An 18,198-nucleotide genomic window follows, 5' to 3' on the forward strand; every position below is an offset into this window, starting at 1 on the left:
TTAGTACAATAGGTGTGTAGGAGTGGAAGACTTGGATATTAAAAGACTACCATTAGCTGAGGGAGTTTGCTCTGGAAATCCAGCAAGATGCTTTTTGTAGTCCTTGAGTGCCTTGCAAATAGCTCATGATTAAATTAAGTAAGATAAGCAATTTCAGCATCTACTGCTGACTTGTCCATGCTCTCTTTAGACAAGTTGGGCTTGCCATTGGATCCATTCATGAGGACTATTTAGCATGTTTGAAGTTGGGGATTCTGAAACAAATTGCAAGGGTATGCAGTGTTGAACTGCCTAGTGAGAATGATAAATGATATGGAAATAAATTCAACAGTGCCTGAAAAACTGGAATCCTCTTTCCCCCCTCTTTCCTTTGTGGTCCACAGGGTACAACTGTGCGTATGATAACTGCAATCGACCAGGACAAGGGACGTCCCAGAGGTATTGGCTACACAATTGTGTCAGGTGAGTTCATAAGGAGTTCTTGTAGAGCAAGCATGATTGCAAAGTTAGAGGAATTGGCCAGGTGACAATCTTCCTGGCACTCAGTCCAAACTATAAAGTGTTAGACTTTCACAGTAGAACATTAAAGACAATTCCTCTCTTCATAACATCTATTGATAAACCATATCATTTTTGCATGCAACATCTTCTACAACCCCATTTTAAAATGCTCCATGAATCTATTCTTTAAAAAAAAGTTTGCATATTTGTAGAACACACACATGCACACACAAGTCAATAAAAACAACAACATCCCAACAGATATTGACATAATCAAACAGCAAAAGAACCCTAAAACTCGCAGTATCTTGAAAAGTTGAGAGTTTGAAAATAAAAGATTATATTTCCAAAAATTAATGTAAGAAGACTAATTACTGATAAAACAATCCCGATTTTTGCCTGTTTTCCACCATATTTTTTACTCTTGCAGTGTGAATTAATTAACCATATGATATTAATAATTGTGTCTGTATTATGTTTTGACAAACATAATGTTAGACTAGAGATTAATCTGTGAAGAAGTGGAATGTTTTAATTTTTATCTATGCCTGAACTGAGCTTCAGGAATCAGGATGTTGTTTTCAGATGTGTGTCTGTTATCCCTGGCTAGAGCCGTTAAGCTGTTGTTTTGCCATTAATGACTCTCAACATTTATGTTTTTGCAACTTTCTTTTCACTGTTCTGTAACAAACAAAGAATATTCAAAGTATCTGAACTGAATTTGGAAATCTCCTAGAACACACACAAGAACAATAAAAGTGTGTCTGAAGATGAAATAGGGGATTGAAATAAATAAAATAAAATAAAGTATTAATCATGTTCTCTCAAAAATATGCCATCTTTATAATTTCAGTTTTGAAGAATGTGAATTTGCAAATTCATATCTGAACTCCATATTTTTATTTGTTTTGTTTACTGATAAGCCACTTAAGCTTATCACCTGTTTATGAGAAACTGGATTTGAGACAGCAGAATTATCTTGTTTTTGCTACTGCCATTACTGCCCTTGGTTCCAAATAGGATATTTCTATTTTACTATCCCTCCTTACCATCGCTCGCTTTTTTAAAGTTACAATTGGCTTGAGGTTTGTACATGTGATGTAGATTTCTTGTGTAGATTTTATTCTTGTTGTTTGTTTCTCCACACCCACCTTTTGGTATGTATTGGGAGGGAACTGTCAATAATGGAATCTTGATGCAGACAAAACTGCAAGATTTGTGAATTGCTGTATCCATTTTATGCACTGAAACTGTCCCAGGCAGGCAGCTTGGTGATAAAACCTCCAGGCCCTTCCAAAAGACCAGCAATCACAACCTTCAATCCAAATGACCCATGGTAGAAACTGCACTGTTAAAACTGGAGCTGGGCAACATCACTTGAAATTCATGGGTTCCTCTTATTCTCTCTCTCCTCCTCCTCCTCCTCCTGCAGCATCATGTGTTATTTTCAAAACACACAACCACTTGTAAAGTTTCGGTGTGCTTCAAGCAATATTTTCAATGTTTCCCTATCTCTACAGAGGCCAGTTTCTTTTTTTAAAGCTTTTTTATATATAAAAATATCAGTATCATTAATTATATTTGATCTTGAAAAAATGATTTATTGATGTGAAAAAAATTACCTATAGGATGGGCAGAGGCGTGTTGCTTCTTTCTTGACACCCGCTATTATGCCTTTGATCTCAGCCTAGCAAAATCATATAGCTTAGTTGACAGCCAACATTTGCGAGCTGATCAGACAGAAAAAACCCATCTATGGAGTGGTCTGAGTCTTTCCCCTGCCCGCTACTATAAAACTAGTAACTTTACGCCTTCAGAGTCTGAAGTTGTTGTTTTTTAACTTTGCACTGTTGTTCGCAAGTATTTGTCAAGTTTAATAAATAAGTCACTTGCATAACCTGCTTTCGTATGCTCTAAATCAAAGGACAGGGACGCGAGTGGCGCTGTGGGTTAAACCACAGAGCCTAGGGCTTGCTAATCAGAAGGTCAGCGGTTCGAATCCCTGCGACGGGTTGAGTTCCCGTTGTTCGGTCTCAGCTCCTGCCAACCTAGCAGTTCGAAAGCACATCAAAGTGCAAATAGATAAATAGGTACAGCTACAGTGAGAAGGTAAATGGCGTTTCCGTGCACTGCTCTGGTTCGGCAGAAGCGGCTTTGTCATGCTGGCCACATGACCTGGAAGCTGTACGCCAGTCGATCACGACTGGACCTAATGGTCAGGGGTCCCTTTACCTTTACCTACATCCAAGGACAAGGTCAATTGACCATGTTTACATAGTGAAGTCAACGGCCCTGTTCACACATAATGCTAAGCTAAACCACACATAAGCAATGCATGCTCAAACATGTAGGTACACAGAGCAAAAAACACGGCCACTTTGCTTCTCTTCCTATTTGCTGCTTTGCTACCGGGAGCTGAGCCATGATTTTGCTTAGCATTACATGTGAACTTGAACTTATAGTTTGTCTCACTCCAAACAAACCATGAGCTGAAGTTAAGGTTTGTTCTTGGATTAGCGCATAGGGATAATTTGAGAGAGAAAAACAACAACCCTGGGTTTACACATAATGCTAAGTCAAACCATATTTTACCTCTGGGTTGTGTGGCAGCCACAGGACCAGAAAGAAGCAAAGCAAGCACAATTTTTGCTCCCCGTATCCACACGCTTGCTTGCGCATATGTAGCCATAGTTTGGCTTAGTGTTAATATGAACCAGACCCAAATATCAGTAAGCTGATATTTTGAATGCAATAAATCCGGACTACAATTTACCATAGTAAATTTTGTTGTGGGGTTATGTGAGACCATTCCTAAGGCTAGAAGAACATATCAACATCTTGTGGGGAAGTTCTGCCATATGTGCAGGTGAAGCCCCTAGCATGAGCCAATACTTCTCCATGCATCATCTCCTTAAACATTTCTTATTTTCTGAATTGGTTATAACATTTTTGTTTATCAGCACCGTCTTTGATCTGCCCAATAGAATGGTCCATATTCTCTCACATCACCCTTATCCAACAGAGTTATTGCCAAAATAGCCTGAACATTCTTCTGGGGAATCTGTGTGCCTGCAGAGTAAGAGTCAGTCTCACAGCCATAATAAACATGATTGCATCTGCTGACATACATCAATAACTTAATCATTACCCCTGGGTCTATCACATTGGGGAGGCCACCTATCATCATAGAAAATCATGCAAAATACATCAAAGCCACAAGTGATTAAGCTGTTTTGCATTTTCTTTTTGGCTTGTGTCTGCAAGCTGAAACTGCAGTTTTGAAATCTGCTTGGAATGAACTGATACTAACTCAACAGTTTTCAGTAGACAGCATTCTTGTAGGAAAAGGGGAATTTCTACTGGCGTATTTTGCCACATGCAGTTTGAGCATCTGATTTTGGCATGCGGTGAATTTAGTTACCCACCATGGTGGTGTATTTTGCTTCTGCCTGTGGGTCTATTATGCATTCTGGTTTTGTGCAGCCAGAAAAGCCAGAAAATTACCTCTATAATAAATGTTTATCTGTAAGCCACCTTGAGTCCCATCAGGGAAAAAGGTAGAGTAGGTAGGTGGGTGGATGGATGGAAGTGTCTGTGCCTCCTTACTCCAGCAGGCTGTACAGTTGGGCATCCCAGATGTCAGTGAACATTCACAGAGCCCTGTGCTCTCCTGAGTGCTGCATGATATATAAATACACGAATTCAGATAGTAAGGTGAGCGAGTGGCAAGCTTATTGTCAGTGTGCCCATACGAGGACTTGTAATTCATAAAGATGAGTCCTTTTGCAATACTGGAACTTAAGCCACAACTGGGGTTCCAGAAACCTAGTGGTGTGACAAGAATGGTAGTGGGAATGCCTGACCCTTTGGTGTTACTCTAGGCACTTGGAACACTTCGTATCTCAGGGAACATCCTGTCTTACACACCTGGCAGCTCACTGCATAAGGCAGCAGCACACAGATCTGCAGGTTTTCAGTTTTAGCGCCGACAGCTCCTAACATGAATAATAACTTGCTGGTTTTAGTTATGCGGATGAAGAAAGTAAGCACATAGTGTGTGTACAACTTGGACCCGCAACAAAATATTTCAGTGAGGAGTGATCCTGTTCAGGATACACTACAGCATTGCATTCTACCATCACCCATCCCTGCCAACAGTAAGGCAGTGTTCCATAGCCTCTGAGCATGCTCATCTTCATGGAGCAGCTTTCAGGGTGTCGTTCCCCAACCACCACCTTAAAGGTTTTGTGGGGGGAAGGTTTGTTTTTGTTTTTTGTATTTCTGCAGAATCTGTAGCTCACCTAAGTCTACTCATATTTCCCTCTTGCCTTTGGATGGTGCTGTTTTGGCTGCCTAAGGACCAGCACTCAGAAAGTTGAGTTCGCTATTGGTATAGATGATACGTAACACCAGTATGTATGTTTCTAAAAGGCAATTATTTAGTTAGTGAAGGCTCCAGTAATCCATGCACCAAAGGCAAGTTTCATTTTTGGTTTTTGTCAATCCAGAAATATATAATTAGTTTGTCATTATCCCCTATTATTATGGTAAAGGTCAGTGAGTATATTTTCTGCTTGGGCTGGAAACATTTGCAAAATGTGCATAAAAGCTGTCTAATGTTGGGAGATAGCTGATGAATTTGATTAGGAATTAACTCTGCAATATTAATAATGATTGTTGTAGGCTCCCCACCCCCCACCCCCAATTGTTGAAGCTAAATTTAGGGTAACAAACGCAAATGAAATGTTCAATGAAAAGTAAAAATAATGATTTTATTTCCCCAATTTAATTAATTATCTCTCTGTTAAACTACAGGCATGGCAGTGAAGAAAAATATAATAATTCTAGGCCAACATTTTCAAATTGTGTTTTATATTGTTTGCTTCAGAACATACTGCAGAAACTTTTTTATATACAGCCCTTCTACAAATACAAGGTTTTCACTTGACAGAAGAACATTAAAGCTAGAAGATGAAGCATAACCACTTCAAAAAAAAAGAGAGTAAGGTCAAGCTCAAGTGATTCAGATACAAAGATATCAAGTGTGCAATCACATTGTCTTATCAACTCCCATATATTTTCCTTTCATGGGTTGACATGGCTGAAGGTCCTCTTTTCTAGAAAAGGCTCAACTTGGCTGAGGAATAGAATTGTCTCTAAAATTTCACCTAAAGAGAAATTAAAAATGAAGGCTTGAGCTTCTACTCAGGTGAAACAGATGCAGAATCTTAAGTGCAGTAATAGTAAAGTAATAAAACTAGTGAAATTCATTGGCAAGCAGGGATAAATGAATATGTCAGTTTTAGTTTCACTCACTTGTTCATTTTTTCCAATCTTAAATTCAATTTTCCACATTTCCACAAATTCATCAGCATATTTCTTCTAAGATACATGTTTATATGCAATTTTGCCTAATACACTCATTTTCCCCAATACAATGCATTCTAATGTAATTTCCACTACTATATGCATTTTTATGCACACCTTAGTCTTGTATGCACATTTTGCACAATTACTTTACTAGAGACCTGCATCGCTAAAGTCAGAGAAGTGCAAATTTCTTTTTAAAAAAATCATTTTTATTAGCCAATTAACATATAATCATATTCCAATTAAAAACAAAAAACTTTTTAAAAAGGAACCAAATTGTAGTCCAAATTATTGATTACTAATTTCTTTCGGGCTTCCCATAGTCTGGACCTCTTGAAGTATATCTCCAATATCTCATTCCTGCTTCTTCTTCTTGTTCTCCTATTTTCCACATTCCAATTTTATCACTTTAAAGTTCTCCGTCCCTGGCTATGTGATCCTCAATCATGTCCAAAATCATATATCCTTACATCCATCGAGTCCAGCTTTATTTGTAAATATATATTTTTCCAACTCTTTGGCAGTGCAACTTTTCCTGCTTCATTCCAATCTCCAATCCGGGCTGTTATCCAAGTCTTTGTTTGAAGTTTAATGATGCAGCAACTCCCGCATTATTAAGTTGTTAAGTTATTCCCATCTGGACTGTTGTCCAAATCTGTCTTTGATGTTAGTCATTTGTTTGGATATTGCAATGTAAATGAACTGTATTCCACAGATGTAAGTCATTCATCGATCGACCACACAATCCCCTCTTCCGGGCCCTAGGAGGGGGGCTGCTAGACATCCATTTAGCCTTCTCTCTCGCACTTAATGAAGATTCTGGAAACAGATGCAGTGTGTTTTGTCCCAAATTATTGTCTCGAATTATTACAAAGTCAGCCAACAAGCATCTCCCACTTCCCTCGAAACAGGGGGAAACTCACATTTTTCTGTGCTGCGTCACAAGCGCCATCTTGTTTCTTCTTTTCTTTATCAAGTCTTTCCAACCAAGTAAATCTGCACAGTTGAATATGTAATTATAAACAGAAGTCCATCTGTACTCCTCAAAGTAAATTAGGTTTCTTAATGAAGCTTGGCATAGAAAACCAATTACAGTAGAAGTATTGAAAAGGGGGGGGGGAGAACATAACAATCCTTCCATAATCCAAACATCATGATGAGAATCTCTTTGAAGTCTGAACTTAAATGCCAGGGACTGTACACTTCTGCAGGTTTTTTCTCGGTCTTCTTCGGTCCAGACTATGTTTGTTTATTGTCCAAATCTAATTATTTTATCAAAACATATATTCCCGGTTATGGGAGTGGCTTCGGGGAGTGCTGGCCATGTCGTGCTCTGGGACCCAGTGTCCTGCCATTTGCACAATGCAAGCTGGCAATCTCGGACAATCTGTGGGTCTATGAGACAGTCCTCCCCCACCCTGGGGAGTCTGCCAAGGCTAATTACCCCATATCAGCCCTGAATTACTGGCACGGCCAGGGTCCGATTGTATGGGAGTCAGCCATTTCCCACCGCTGGAAACAGGAAGCCAAGAAGTGCAAATTTCAAAGGATGCCTGTGTTTTGCTTTGCATATTGTTTCAGAAAGTGAAAATTATGTAGGTTCATACATAATTTGAATGTGAACTGAATTGAATTCATCCCACTTCCCTATTAGCAAGATTTTTGCACTTTCCTAGGTTATCATTGGATTTCACATAAAGCAAAACTTGAAAAGAATTGGGAGGTTCTTTTTCAGATGAAATTTTTGGAGAAATCTTGACAGAGTCCCAAAGGGGCATGGTAAAATTTTCTCAAATTCTATGCGGGTGGGTGCCACAAGGAGCAATTAATTTTAAGGTTAACTGTTTCTTTAATTTTGATGTTCGCTTCAAATCAGTAAGATGAGTTATGTGCCCCAATGCAATCTGCACTGAGCTAGAAATGGCTGTCCTTAACCTGGATTCATGTGATTCCTTGCTTTCACTAAATTTAGCATAAAGCCAGCATCCAACTCAAAACCCCTCTAAACATACAGAGACTAGCAACTAAAATGAAAGCAAAGGTAAATGTCACAAAGGACAACGGAACTAAGAAAAGCCACATGGCATTGGAAAACGCTAGAGATCCGAGGGTCATTTGCAAAATTTCCAGAATACCTTTTGGTAAACTCGAGTGCAACCAGCAAATGGCCCCCTCTAATACCACTGTACAGGAAGCAATCCCTTGTTTGTGTTCACAAGCTGGGTTAGGCTGGTGATGTTCAGACACTGAGGTCAGGGCTGTGTTTTGAAGGACAGATAATTAATCCAGTAATGTAATCCACAGCTCCTTTTTTGGCAGATTTATGAAGATAGCCTCTGTCCCGGGGACTCTACCTCATCATCTTTCATTTCCCAGGCAAAGCTAGTGACTTGTTATATAACATGACCTGTTCTAGATAAGATTTTTCATTTAAGGAGCTCTTCAGGCTAAGAGAGATTGATGTCCTGGCACCTTCCAAGGTGCAACAAGTGATGGAAAGACATCAGAAATGGGGTTGGGCAGTCAGGCTATTATTAATAACCATGAAGGGAGGAGTTAAATTTAGATGGCCGTTGCCATGCCGGTAGAATGTGGGAGTCATAAAACTTAAGGTGTGTGTTACAACTATTGCCCCTGTCTACTAACTTGTAACTTTAGAACCTTACAGCAAAGGCTGGAAAGAAAGTGAGCAGCCAGATGAATGGCCTTATAAAATGGAGGAGCCAGTTTTTCCTGCCTATCTCCCACATGCAAACACAGTTGAAAAATGCAGCATAAAGCACTGTGGGACATCATGCTGATGATCGCTGTCAGGACATTTCCAATAATGTTGCACAATGCTGTAGTGGGAATGGAGGTGAATTTACATGATTGCATAAAGCCTAAGGCAGGCATCCCCAAACTCCGCCCTCCAGATGTTTTGGGACTACAACTCCCATCATCCCTAGCCAACAGGACCAGTGGTCAGGGATGATGGGAATTGTAGTCCCAAAACATCTGGAGGGCCGAGTTTGGGGATATCTGGTCTAAGGGGTGAGGGAAGTGCATAAACTCCAAAAGCACCACAGTAGGTGGAAAGTAGGATTGGAAAGACATAACAGTAGTCACGTCCTGTTCCTGATATTTTCTTTTCTTTTTTTGTATAATAATTTTTATTCCTTTTATAGAAAAAGAAAATACAAACAAAAAACAACAACAAACAACACAAAAACATTTCTTACAATATCATAACTTCCATTAACATCATTATGTGACTTCCCTCAATCCCCTTCATATGAATTTCATTTCTTTGGCAATTTCAGAAAATAACTACTAAAACATTTTTTCCACTAGAACATTCAAAAAAAGAATACTTAACATCCTACATTTACATCGAAAGCCTAGATCTACTTCCCTAAGGAATCTTAAATGTTACAATATTTTTTTCAAATATATTTTAAATTTTATATCTTCTTCCACTGTCTCTTCTTCCTGGTCGCAGAGTCTCCCAGTCAGTTCAGCAAGTTCCATAAAGTCTATCATCTTCATCTGCCAGTCGTCTGTAGTTGGTATATCTTGGGTCTTCCAATTCTTGGCAAGTAGTAGCCCCGCCACAATTGTGGCATACAGAAAGAAGGTGATATCTTTTGGGGGGGATTTCCTCCCATACTATTCCAAGTAGAAGGGCTTCTGGGTTTTTTTAATAAAAGTGTCTTTTCAACACTTTTTTCAACTCATTATAAATCTTTTCCCAGAAGTCTTTTACTTTGGGGTACATCCACCACATGTTCCTGATATTCTTGTCCACGTTGTTAAGAGTGTGTTTTTTAAATCAAACAAACACACAACCTTAGATGTAGATGTGAAAATAAAATGTGTGAGTTAGACTTGAAGCAGAATGAGGCAGCAGAATTGCTATGGTGTATACCTAACCTGATATACAGTGGTGTGTACCTAACCTGGTATACGCCTTGGTTCATCTGTAGCCTGTGAAGTTTTGAAAATACCCATTTGTTTGTTTGTTTGTTAAATCTTGTGTCTTGCCACTACAACGGTCTTCAAGGCAGCTCGCAAATCGATAAAATAATCTATTATTTTACTATCGTTAAAATAAACTAAAATGAACAACAGCTGTAAAAAAGCATTATAAAACATAAACAAGAAGCATTATACCTAACTAAAATTAGCTATTTATTATATGGTTTATATGGTTTCTTTTGGCTATAAAAAGTAGTCAGATAGGATGGATATACCTTAGTGTCTAAAAGACAGTAAAGACGTCAGGTGAATATATATTTGGAGGGAATTTCCACAGCCAGGGAAATTCTGATTCTCTCTGGCAACCACCAACCAACATCCCAAGACAGATCTTGAAGAGTCTCAGACAAAAATTAATTGATGAGGTTGCTTTAACACAAGAGCAGGCAGACCTTTCAATACCCTCCTCCTAGATTAGGGGTAGAGAATCCCCAGTCTGAAGTGGTATGATCCATTCTATGATGGTGGTATGATCCATCCCAGAAATCTGATTTCTACCATGTCCATGAGATAGAACTAGACTAAAAGCTAAAATGTTGGCTGTTGCTACAACCAAAGTGCCTCAGACATTTCAGTGTTGCAGAGAATTTGCAGTGTGTGTTACGTTGCTTTGGCCCAGTGTCAGTCCGGGAACAGTCTTTGCAAATATGGCTTTTATAATGTTTCTTTTTTATTTCAGAAAGCTTCACCAACAAATGGCCTTCAGTAATTAAAACAGTAACTCAACATCAGCTTTTGAAACAGCTGGAAAGACTATGAGAGTATTGGGGGGAACAACAGAGAAAGCAACTGGTTTCACAAGGGGTTGAGGAGCTGTGTGTGTGTGTGTGTGTGTGTGTGTGTGTGTGTGTGTGTGTGTGTGTGTTAGTAGTATTGGATCCAAACAATGTCCTCACTCCTAATAGGGATATATAGACAAATATAGAAATTTCTTTTGAAACACAGCTTTGCAATGTGGATAATAGTTTGTGTAGGAATATATGCAGGTATTAAGAAAAAGTGTAGCAGTCTGGAATTTTGATCATGGTAAGATCCCCCCCCCCTCAAAAAAAATTCTATACAAACAAGATTGTCAATGCGAAGAAGGCAAGTTTGCCATGTAATGATGACATCTATGGGCTGAGTTATACATACACACTACTGTGGCATGGCTGTTGTTGTCATGTTGTTTGGCCTTTATGCCACAGTGTTAGCATTCCTGACCAGGATTCATGTGGGACAGGCAGATCACATGGTAAGATCTTTCCCTGGCTATGAACTACTCATAGAGACTGATGGGGAATCTGATGCTGTGGGAATCTGTCAGGCAGAGCACCAAATGCATCTCATAGCACACAACCTAAGGAAATGTAAGTGTTCGGAAGTCACGGTGAAATTGAAATCAATGGAACATATGCAAATTTAACAAGCCTCATCGATTTAAATGCATTTAATTCTATCTGAATTGAACTCATGGTTATTAACTCTGATGTCTTTACAAGTTATTATATATCTATAGGATGTGGATCAGATTCGCTGCTTTAATTTGTGTTTCACCTCTGCCCCATTCCTCCATGTTGATATGGTGCAATATGTGGAATATATATATAATAGCATGGAAGCTGTTATATGTACAGTGGAGAAAATGAGGGAATTGTTAAGAACAGGCTTTTCTTGTGGGTTGGGCTATATGTTTCCAACGTGTTGGAATTTTTATTTTTAATCATTTAATTAAACAAGGCCTGGAAATGCTTGTAAGGTGAGGCATCCAATTTTGGCTCGTCCCTCCTTCCTCCTTCAGCCCTCTGGGCCCTATCTCATTCTGTCCCAGAACCTACCCAACACTCAGGAGGTTCTGGGCTATAGTGGATACAGGTGTGTGTGTGTTAGTGAAAATGAGATGTTCACCCTTTTATGAGCGGAAGAGCTTTCCACTGACACAAAGCCACCATTGGTTACAACCCAGTCATTCCAGCAAAGAAACAGAGAATTTATGCGTGTCGCCCCCGCTCCCCAAGCATGGCTGTGAAGATTCATTCTGTAAACTGCATTTGAGCCATAAATATGTAGGAATCCAAATGTGCATTCTCTCTGTAGGAAATATATGCCTTTTGCTCCCTGTTTACTTGGATGCAACCCTGTGCAAATTAAAGAAGTATAAATAAATTTAATCAGAAATATGAATGAGTGTCGCTGCGAGTATTCGGCCTGAACCTCATTCCATGGGGGAATACTGTGTTGTGCCTGGGAATATACAGGTACAACTCATACTGTTGACCTGGATGGCCTTGGCATTATGGAGACTGCCCTATCCCTATTCTGTTGTGCCATGTGTAGCTGTGCTCCCTTTTACTGGATCTGCTCCTTCTTTGCACATCTACCTTTGAGTCTGAATGGACTATCATCTTAGTTTGTTGCCTGCCTCGTGTTAACTCACATGCTTACCCGCCCTTGTCTTTTTGACTCAGTGATTTATTTAGTCTAGTTTAACCTCCTGGGTTACAACTTCTCAGCCATTTCCTTGGGTGCAACTATTATTTGCTGCATTGGATGCTTCTGGCAGCCCTCCCCTCCCAAAACGTACACCCCTGGTATTGTCTATAATCTGTATAAAAACAGTGTGGGATACATTACAGGGAAGCAGCCCTGAGCACCTGTCTGGATGTTGTATGGGGTAGAATTCAAGGTGAAGATCAGCGAGGTAGTCAAAGCCGCTGATGGACTATTTATATAATGATAACTGTGTCTGTTGCTGATTCTATGAACCACATCCAACAGCATCTATTTCAGTGCAGAGGAGCCCTGACAGAGCACATTTTGATTAATAAATTATCTAGTGTGCACGGTGTAGGCCAAGTTCCCCTTTCACATCTCATGAAAGTCATTCACTTTAAGTTTAGTGGTTTAATGAGTCCAGGCCAGTCTAAAGATTGCATGTTGTGGCAGCAAATGTCCCTTCGACAAAAGGAAGAGGGCTGTTGGATTATGTGCCCAAGGGCATTTTCACTAGTGATGCCAAAGCCTCAAGCTGTAATGTTCTGCTGCGTATTTAAGACTATAATGTATAAGAAGGCATGCTGCATATGGTAAAAACCTTCCTGGGATTGCAACACTGTTTAATAGAACCATGGACAATGCAGGTTTGTACCTCTAAAGCACAGGAGGCAAAACAGCCGCATCTACTTTTTCTTTCCTGATGCAAAAGCAATCTGTTCTGCCATTTTTTCAGCTTGAAAAATACAGGTTGTAGCCTGGTGTGAAATCACAATACAGTGGTACCTCCAGTTGCGGACGGGATCCATTCTGGAGTTCCAGTCGGATCCCAAGGTTTCCGCAACCTGAGGACTGCTTCTGTGCATGCACGTGCTGCAGAATCTGGTAAAATACTTCCGGGTTTGCCACGTGTGCACCCCGAAGTTTACATAACCAGACTGTACTTGCTTGTCAACTGAGAGGGCCAGTAGCTCAACACTGGGAAAGGATCAGTCAGAACTGGAGTGCACATAATTAGCATTGCCAAGTTGCCCAAATAAGAGACAGTATAATGTTCTTTACTGGCCAAGTACAATACAGTCAATGCCATCATTAAACTGTCAAGCGCCCTAAGAACAACAAGGCTTCATATTGAGGTTCAGGACGCTCCAAGAGGCAGGCAGTGCAAATGTAGGTAGCAGAAGCATTTCACATCTTTGCATCCTGATTTGGAACATGTTGACTGAGTCAGAAATAAGTCCCACTGAGTTCAATGAGGCTTACTCCTAGTAAGTGTGCTTAGGAGCACAGTCTTAATCAAGCACAGTTGGATTGAAATGAGAGAATGTGATGAACGTGTTTTTAATTCTTGTTCCTTTGAGCTGATACTGTGGTTTTAAAACAAAAAATATGACAAATACGGTATAACAAAGAATTAAAATGGGAATGTATCTTGATAATCTATATGTGCCTGTGTCCTATTTCCAACCAAACATATCCAGGATCACTAGCTTAAAAAATTTAAGAACTGGATTACCTGAATGGCATGGCTTGTAGCTTCCACCTGGCTGCTTCCCCACTGCTGTGTATCAGGGAGATCATGTGGGTATGGGAGAGGGTCATGTGACAACAGTTATTGCTCATGCTAATGCTGTCCATCCCTTGAGGCTGGTGGTGTTGGTCTGGGCAGTTACCATGCCTAATGAGTAGTACATAGGCATTAGAAGGGTAGAACACAAATCTCCAAATGCCTCCCATGTACTTTCCTCACTACATGCATTATAAGAACAGTATGGAAAGCAACAGCCACACTGGTAAGGCAACTACAGGCTTGAGACAAGGATTCACAAGGACAGCCCTGTCCGCCTGTGGACATCTAATGATTACTAGTGAATGCTGCCTAAAGAAACATGTTACTACTTTCTCTGCTGTGGAACCCAGTGGGCGGAGGAATAACAGAGATGTGGAACAGGCCTGGGATTGTTTTGTTGCCCCTGTTCATTTTTTTGCTCTTTATAGGAAAGAAAGCAGAGGTGTGGTGTAATTGCTGTTAGATCAATGGAGCAAACAAACCAATTGAAAGCCATCAGACATTTCTGCAGTATGCAGTCAGCCACATGCTAAAATGCACTTAACCCAGGCTGGGACTTTTTAGTGGGTCAAGAAATTGACAAGAGAGGTAACAATAGAATAAGGGGTGACAAAAGTATTTCATAAAGAGAGGAAGGTGGGGGGTTCAGACATGAAAGGAAATGTGTAGCAACAAGTGTGTGTGTGTATTTGGGGTGGGGGTTGGGAATAAAATAGGGGGAGGTGGCATGCTCTTCCTCTCCCCCGCGCCTTTTTCTTCTAAAATGTGAAGTCACATATAAGTCCTGAGCAATGAAACCAATATGAAAGCTTATTCACTGTGTGTGTTCCTCTCCAGGGCTGAGTTCTGGAGGAAATGTTTGTGCAAGTTTCACGCGGAAGCCAGTCATACATAGAACTGATTGAGTTGTTCTCACGATATCCCCAATAAACTTCTTGCCCTATTTCTAACCTTTTTTTTAAAAAAAGAAAACTTTATAACATATTCCTTAAAAAAAAAAAAAAACTTTCAACAGTACAAGCAGTAGGCAATCAGTGCCTGATCTACAGGGCTCCAGGTTTGATCCCTGTGGTGATTGGCATAGAGCAATAGGTTAGCATTTAAGCTTGAAATTGGGGAATTCTACCCTTTTGGGTGGATTTTCTGTAAAATATTAGAACGGGACTCCTACTTCTCTACCTCTTCTTCCCCCATCCCAGTCTCACCTCCTTGATTTCCTGTTCCACAGGTTTGCTAGCCTGCTTTATCTTGTGTGTATTCCCCCCCCCTTTTGAAGTTGGGGTTGTGCATTACAAAGGAGGAGGAGGAAAAAGGGATCCCATTTCCTCTCTATGTCCTGCACATCCTTCCGATCTCATCTCCTGTACATACTGTCAAGAATGCTTTCAGCAAACTACCCTCCCTCCACACCCAGCCTTATACTTAAAGGGAACTGCAGATGTGTGTCTCTGTGCCCTGCCAAAGATCCATAATCAGTAGCAGAAGTGATGTGTATACAAAAGCCATGAATACATTTCCATTTAAACAGGAGCACTTTGAAACTCCTTCACTGCCTGAAGTTTTTGTGATGCTATCAGGAGCAGGAGCAGCAGCTCAGTTTCCAAACCTGTATCTTGTTAGATTGAGGCAATGAGAAATAGAGTTTGGTCTTTAAAATGCATTCAGTAATGTTTTCAAGTCATGGCATAAATCTGTTGCTGGCTGGGGTTTCACACAGCACAACATTTTGCTTTTCTGATCTGCAACTGTGTTTTGTTTTTGACCTAAATGTTAAATCTCAAGCTTTTTTTATGCATTTCTGCACAGGAGTTTTATGTGTGCTGATTCAATTTATTTTATTGTCAGGCAACACCAACAGTATATTTGCACTGGACTACATCAGTGGTGCTTTAACTCTGAATGGGCCACTGGACCGAGAAAATCCTTTCTACAGTGCCGGATTTATTCTTACAGTGAAGGTGAGAGAGTCAGAGATGGGCTGTATTGGAGCAAGTGTTTCGGAATATTTCAAGGAAGAAGAAGGGAACATCGGTTGTGGCAGCAAAAGCTAAAGTGGTATTTCAGTTTAACCTGAAACTGCATAAATTTGGAGAATTTGGGTTTTGGAATGCAATTTCTATGCGCAAATCTTAGAAATGGTGAGGATTTCCCCAGGCACATGAAATTTTGTTCAATTTATAGCTTTGAATATTGAGTCCCGAGAGAGAGAGAAATCGTACCCAAATCATTGCCATTCTAGTTAGGAATATGTGTAGTTAAGAACAAACACATTTGGGGGAGTTTCAAAAACTGAAATACTTTTGGTAGAAGCTGAATGCTTGCTATCAGTGTTTTAGTATTCACATTCCCTCACTTATTCACATAACTTAAACCTCCCATTTATTAATTTATTTAAAGAATTTTGACACACACACACAAAAATGAATTTTTGCCTTTATATTATAGCTTCATGACAAGTCATTGTCAGTAGTCTCAGATGACTTTCTTCTCCAATTTCAAGCATTTAGATATTGACGCATATTATGCTATTTCCAACTGAGAGGAAGTGGACCCATTTTTCATCATCCATAGATCCCTGCTGTTGACATAGGCACAATGGGTCTTCATCCAGCCCAAATAAATCTGCATTATATCAGTAGCTAGAAAATGATGTAGTGGTTCCAACATTCAGATGGTTCCAAAGATGCATCATGAAGTATGTTTTTTTTTTCCTGCCAGGAACATTCCTTAGAACAAACTTGGAATTGCTTGGTTTTGACAACCAGATGCAACTCCAACTCAAAAACACTTGAGTGGTACATATGGACAACAGAGATAATAGAACATGCATGGTGAAGGAGAAAAATAATATAAGCCATTCCACGTGAAGATTTTTCATACGTGTATAGACCTGAGTGGTAACAAGAGTAGACGTGTGAAAAAGAAGTTGCATGCGTTTTCAGTAAGTTTCCCCAAACAGTTAGATGCTGTTTTTGTCCAATTCTGTTTATTCTTTTCCTTACTCAGTGCTATTAGATTTTAGATAAACCTAGGGCCATTTATTAGATATCTCTGTGTCCGTAGGTAGCAAATTGGGTAATGCTATGGAGTTGAAGTTCCTGAAGAAATGCATTTTATGGAACTGCCTGGTGGAACTAGATAATAAGAGTTCCTGATCAAGTGGAATGATAGGAGATTCAGGACAGGCAAGAAGCTGTGCTTCTTTACACAGTGCATTGTTAAACTCAGGAATTCCCTACCACAAGGTGTGGCCATGGTCACCAAAACTGGTCAACTTTAAAAGGGGAATTGGAAAGATTCATGGAGGGTAAGGCTATCAGTGGCTAGTAGACATGGCGTGGTGCTCATCAGACCCTTCCTGCACAAGTTTGTCCATGCTGAGCAGAAATTACAGTGAAGAGGGGCAAAACATCCTGGTTAACAAATGCCACAAAGAACCATGTTCCAGCACCTGAGAACTTCTCCCTCCCTCCCTGCACCAATCACAGGTGTTTAATTAAAATCAATACCAAGCCAACGAGCTGGTTGGAAACATATTTAGTAGTATGGATTCCACTGGGCTGGAGGGGTGGGGGATGGGGGAGAAAATCCATTTGTTAGAGGGGTCATTGATTGGGAGGTGGCAGGCAGTTTCCCAAGAAGTACTGATCCCCTTCCTTCCCCCTAGAAGGGCAATACTTTGTCAAGGAGGGAAACTGGCATGCAATTACTCCACTTGACCTCTGCTGAGGGTCTTTCAGTGGAATTCTACATGGTCAATATGCTATTATCTCTATCCCTGAAATCCTGCTTCTTCTCCTAGTTCAGTTTTTGTTTAGTTAAAGAAAAATCTAAGTGAAGACAGAATCTATTTTTAAATTAAGGCTGTAGTTTCTTCACCCCTACTAAATAGACTCAAGTGACTTTGCAGTCTAGTTTTCTGTCACCAAAATGCTATAGGAAATGCACTGGTAGCTGCAGCTCAATGGCAGGACACATGTTCTGCATGCAGAAAGCTCCAGCTTTCCATTCCTAGCCTCTACACGTAGGGCTGAGGAAAACCCCTGGTCCACAACTCCAGGAGACCCTATCCCAGTCATTGTAGACGGTGCTGAGTTAGATGGTCTGACTCAGTAGAAGGCAGCTTCCTGTGGTTGGTCTCATCTTGTCCTCTGGCTCTGGTTGTCTGCTACCACATAGGTGAAGATAAATAATGGTCTGTATTGTCTTCACCGAATAATTTGACTCAAATGCTACAGATAAGTTTCTCTACATTAGGAAACCATGGC

The 18,198-nt window shown here is 40.2% G+C and overlaps 1 protein-coding gene across 1 annotated transcript in view; it reads left to right on the top strand.

Moving 5' to 3' along the window:
* The window catches only part of CDH23 (cadherin related 23), a 398,194-nt gene that overhangs the window by 156,310 nt on the left and 223,686 nt on the right, over positions 1–18,198 (top strand). Inside the window, exons 9-10 of the mRNA XM_060274909.1 lie at positions 384–462; positions 15,776–15,888. Of these exons, the coding sequence (XP_060130892.1) occupies positions 384–462; positions 15,776–15,888 (192 nt within the window). The remainder of the gene's footprint in view (positions 1–383; positions 463–15,775; positions 15,889–18,198) is intronic.

Source organism: Zootoca vivipara, chromosome 5 (assembly GCF_963506605.1).
Source record: "Zootoca vivipara chromosome 5, rZooViv1.1, whole genome shotgun sequence".
In the NCBI taxonomy this organism is placed as follows: domain Eukaryota; kingdom Metazoa; phylum Chordata; class Lepidosauria; order Squamata; family Lacertidae; genus Zootoca; species Zootoca vivipara.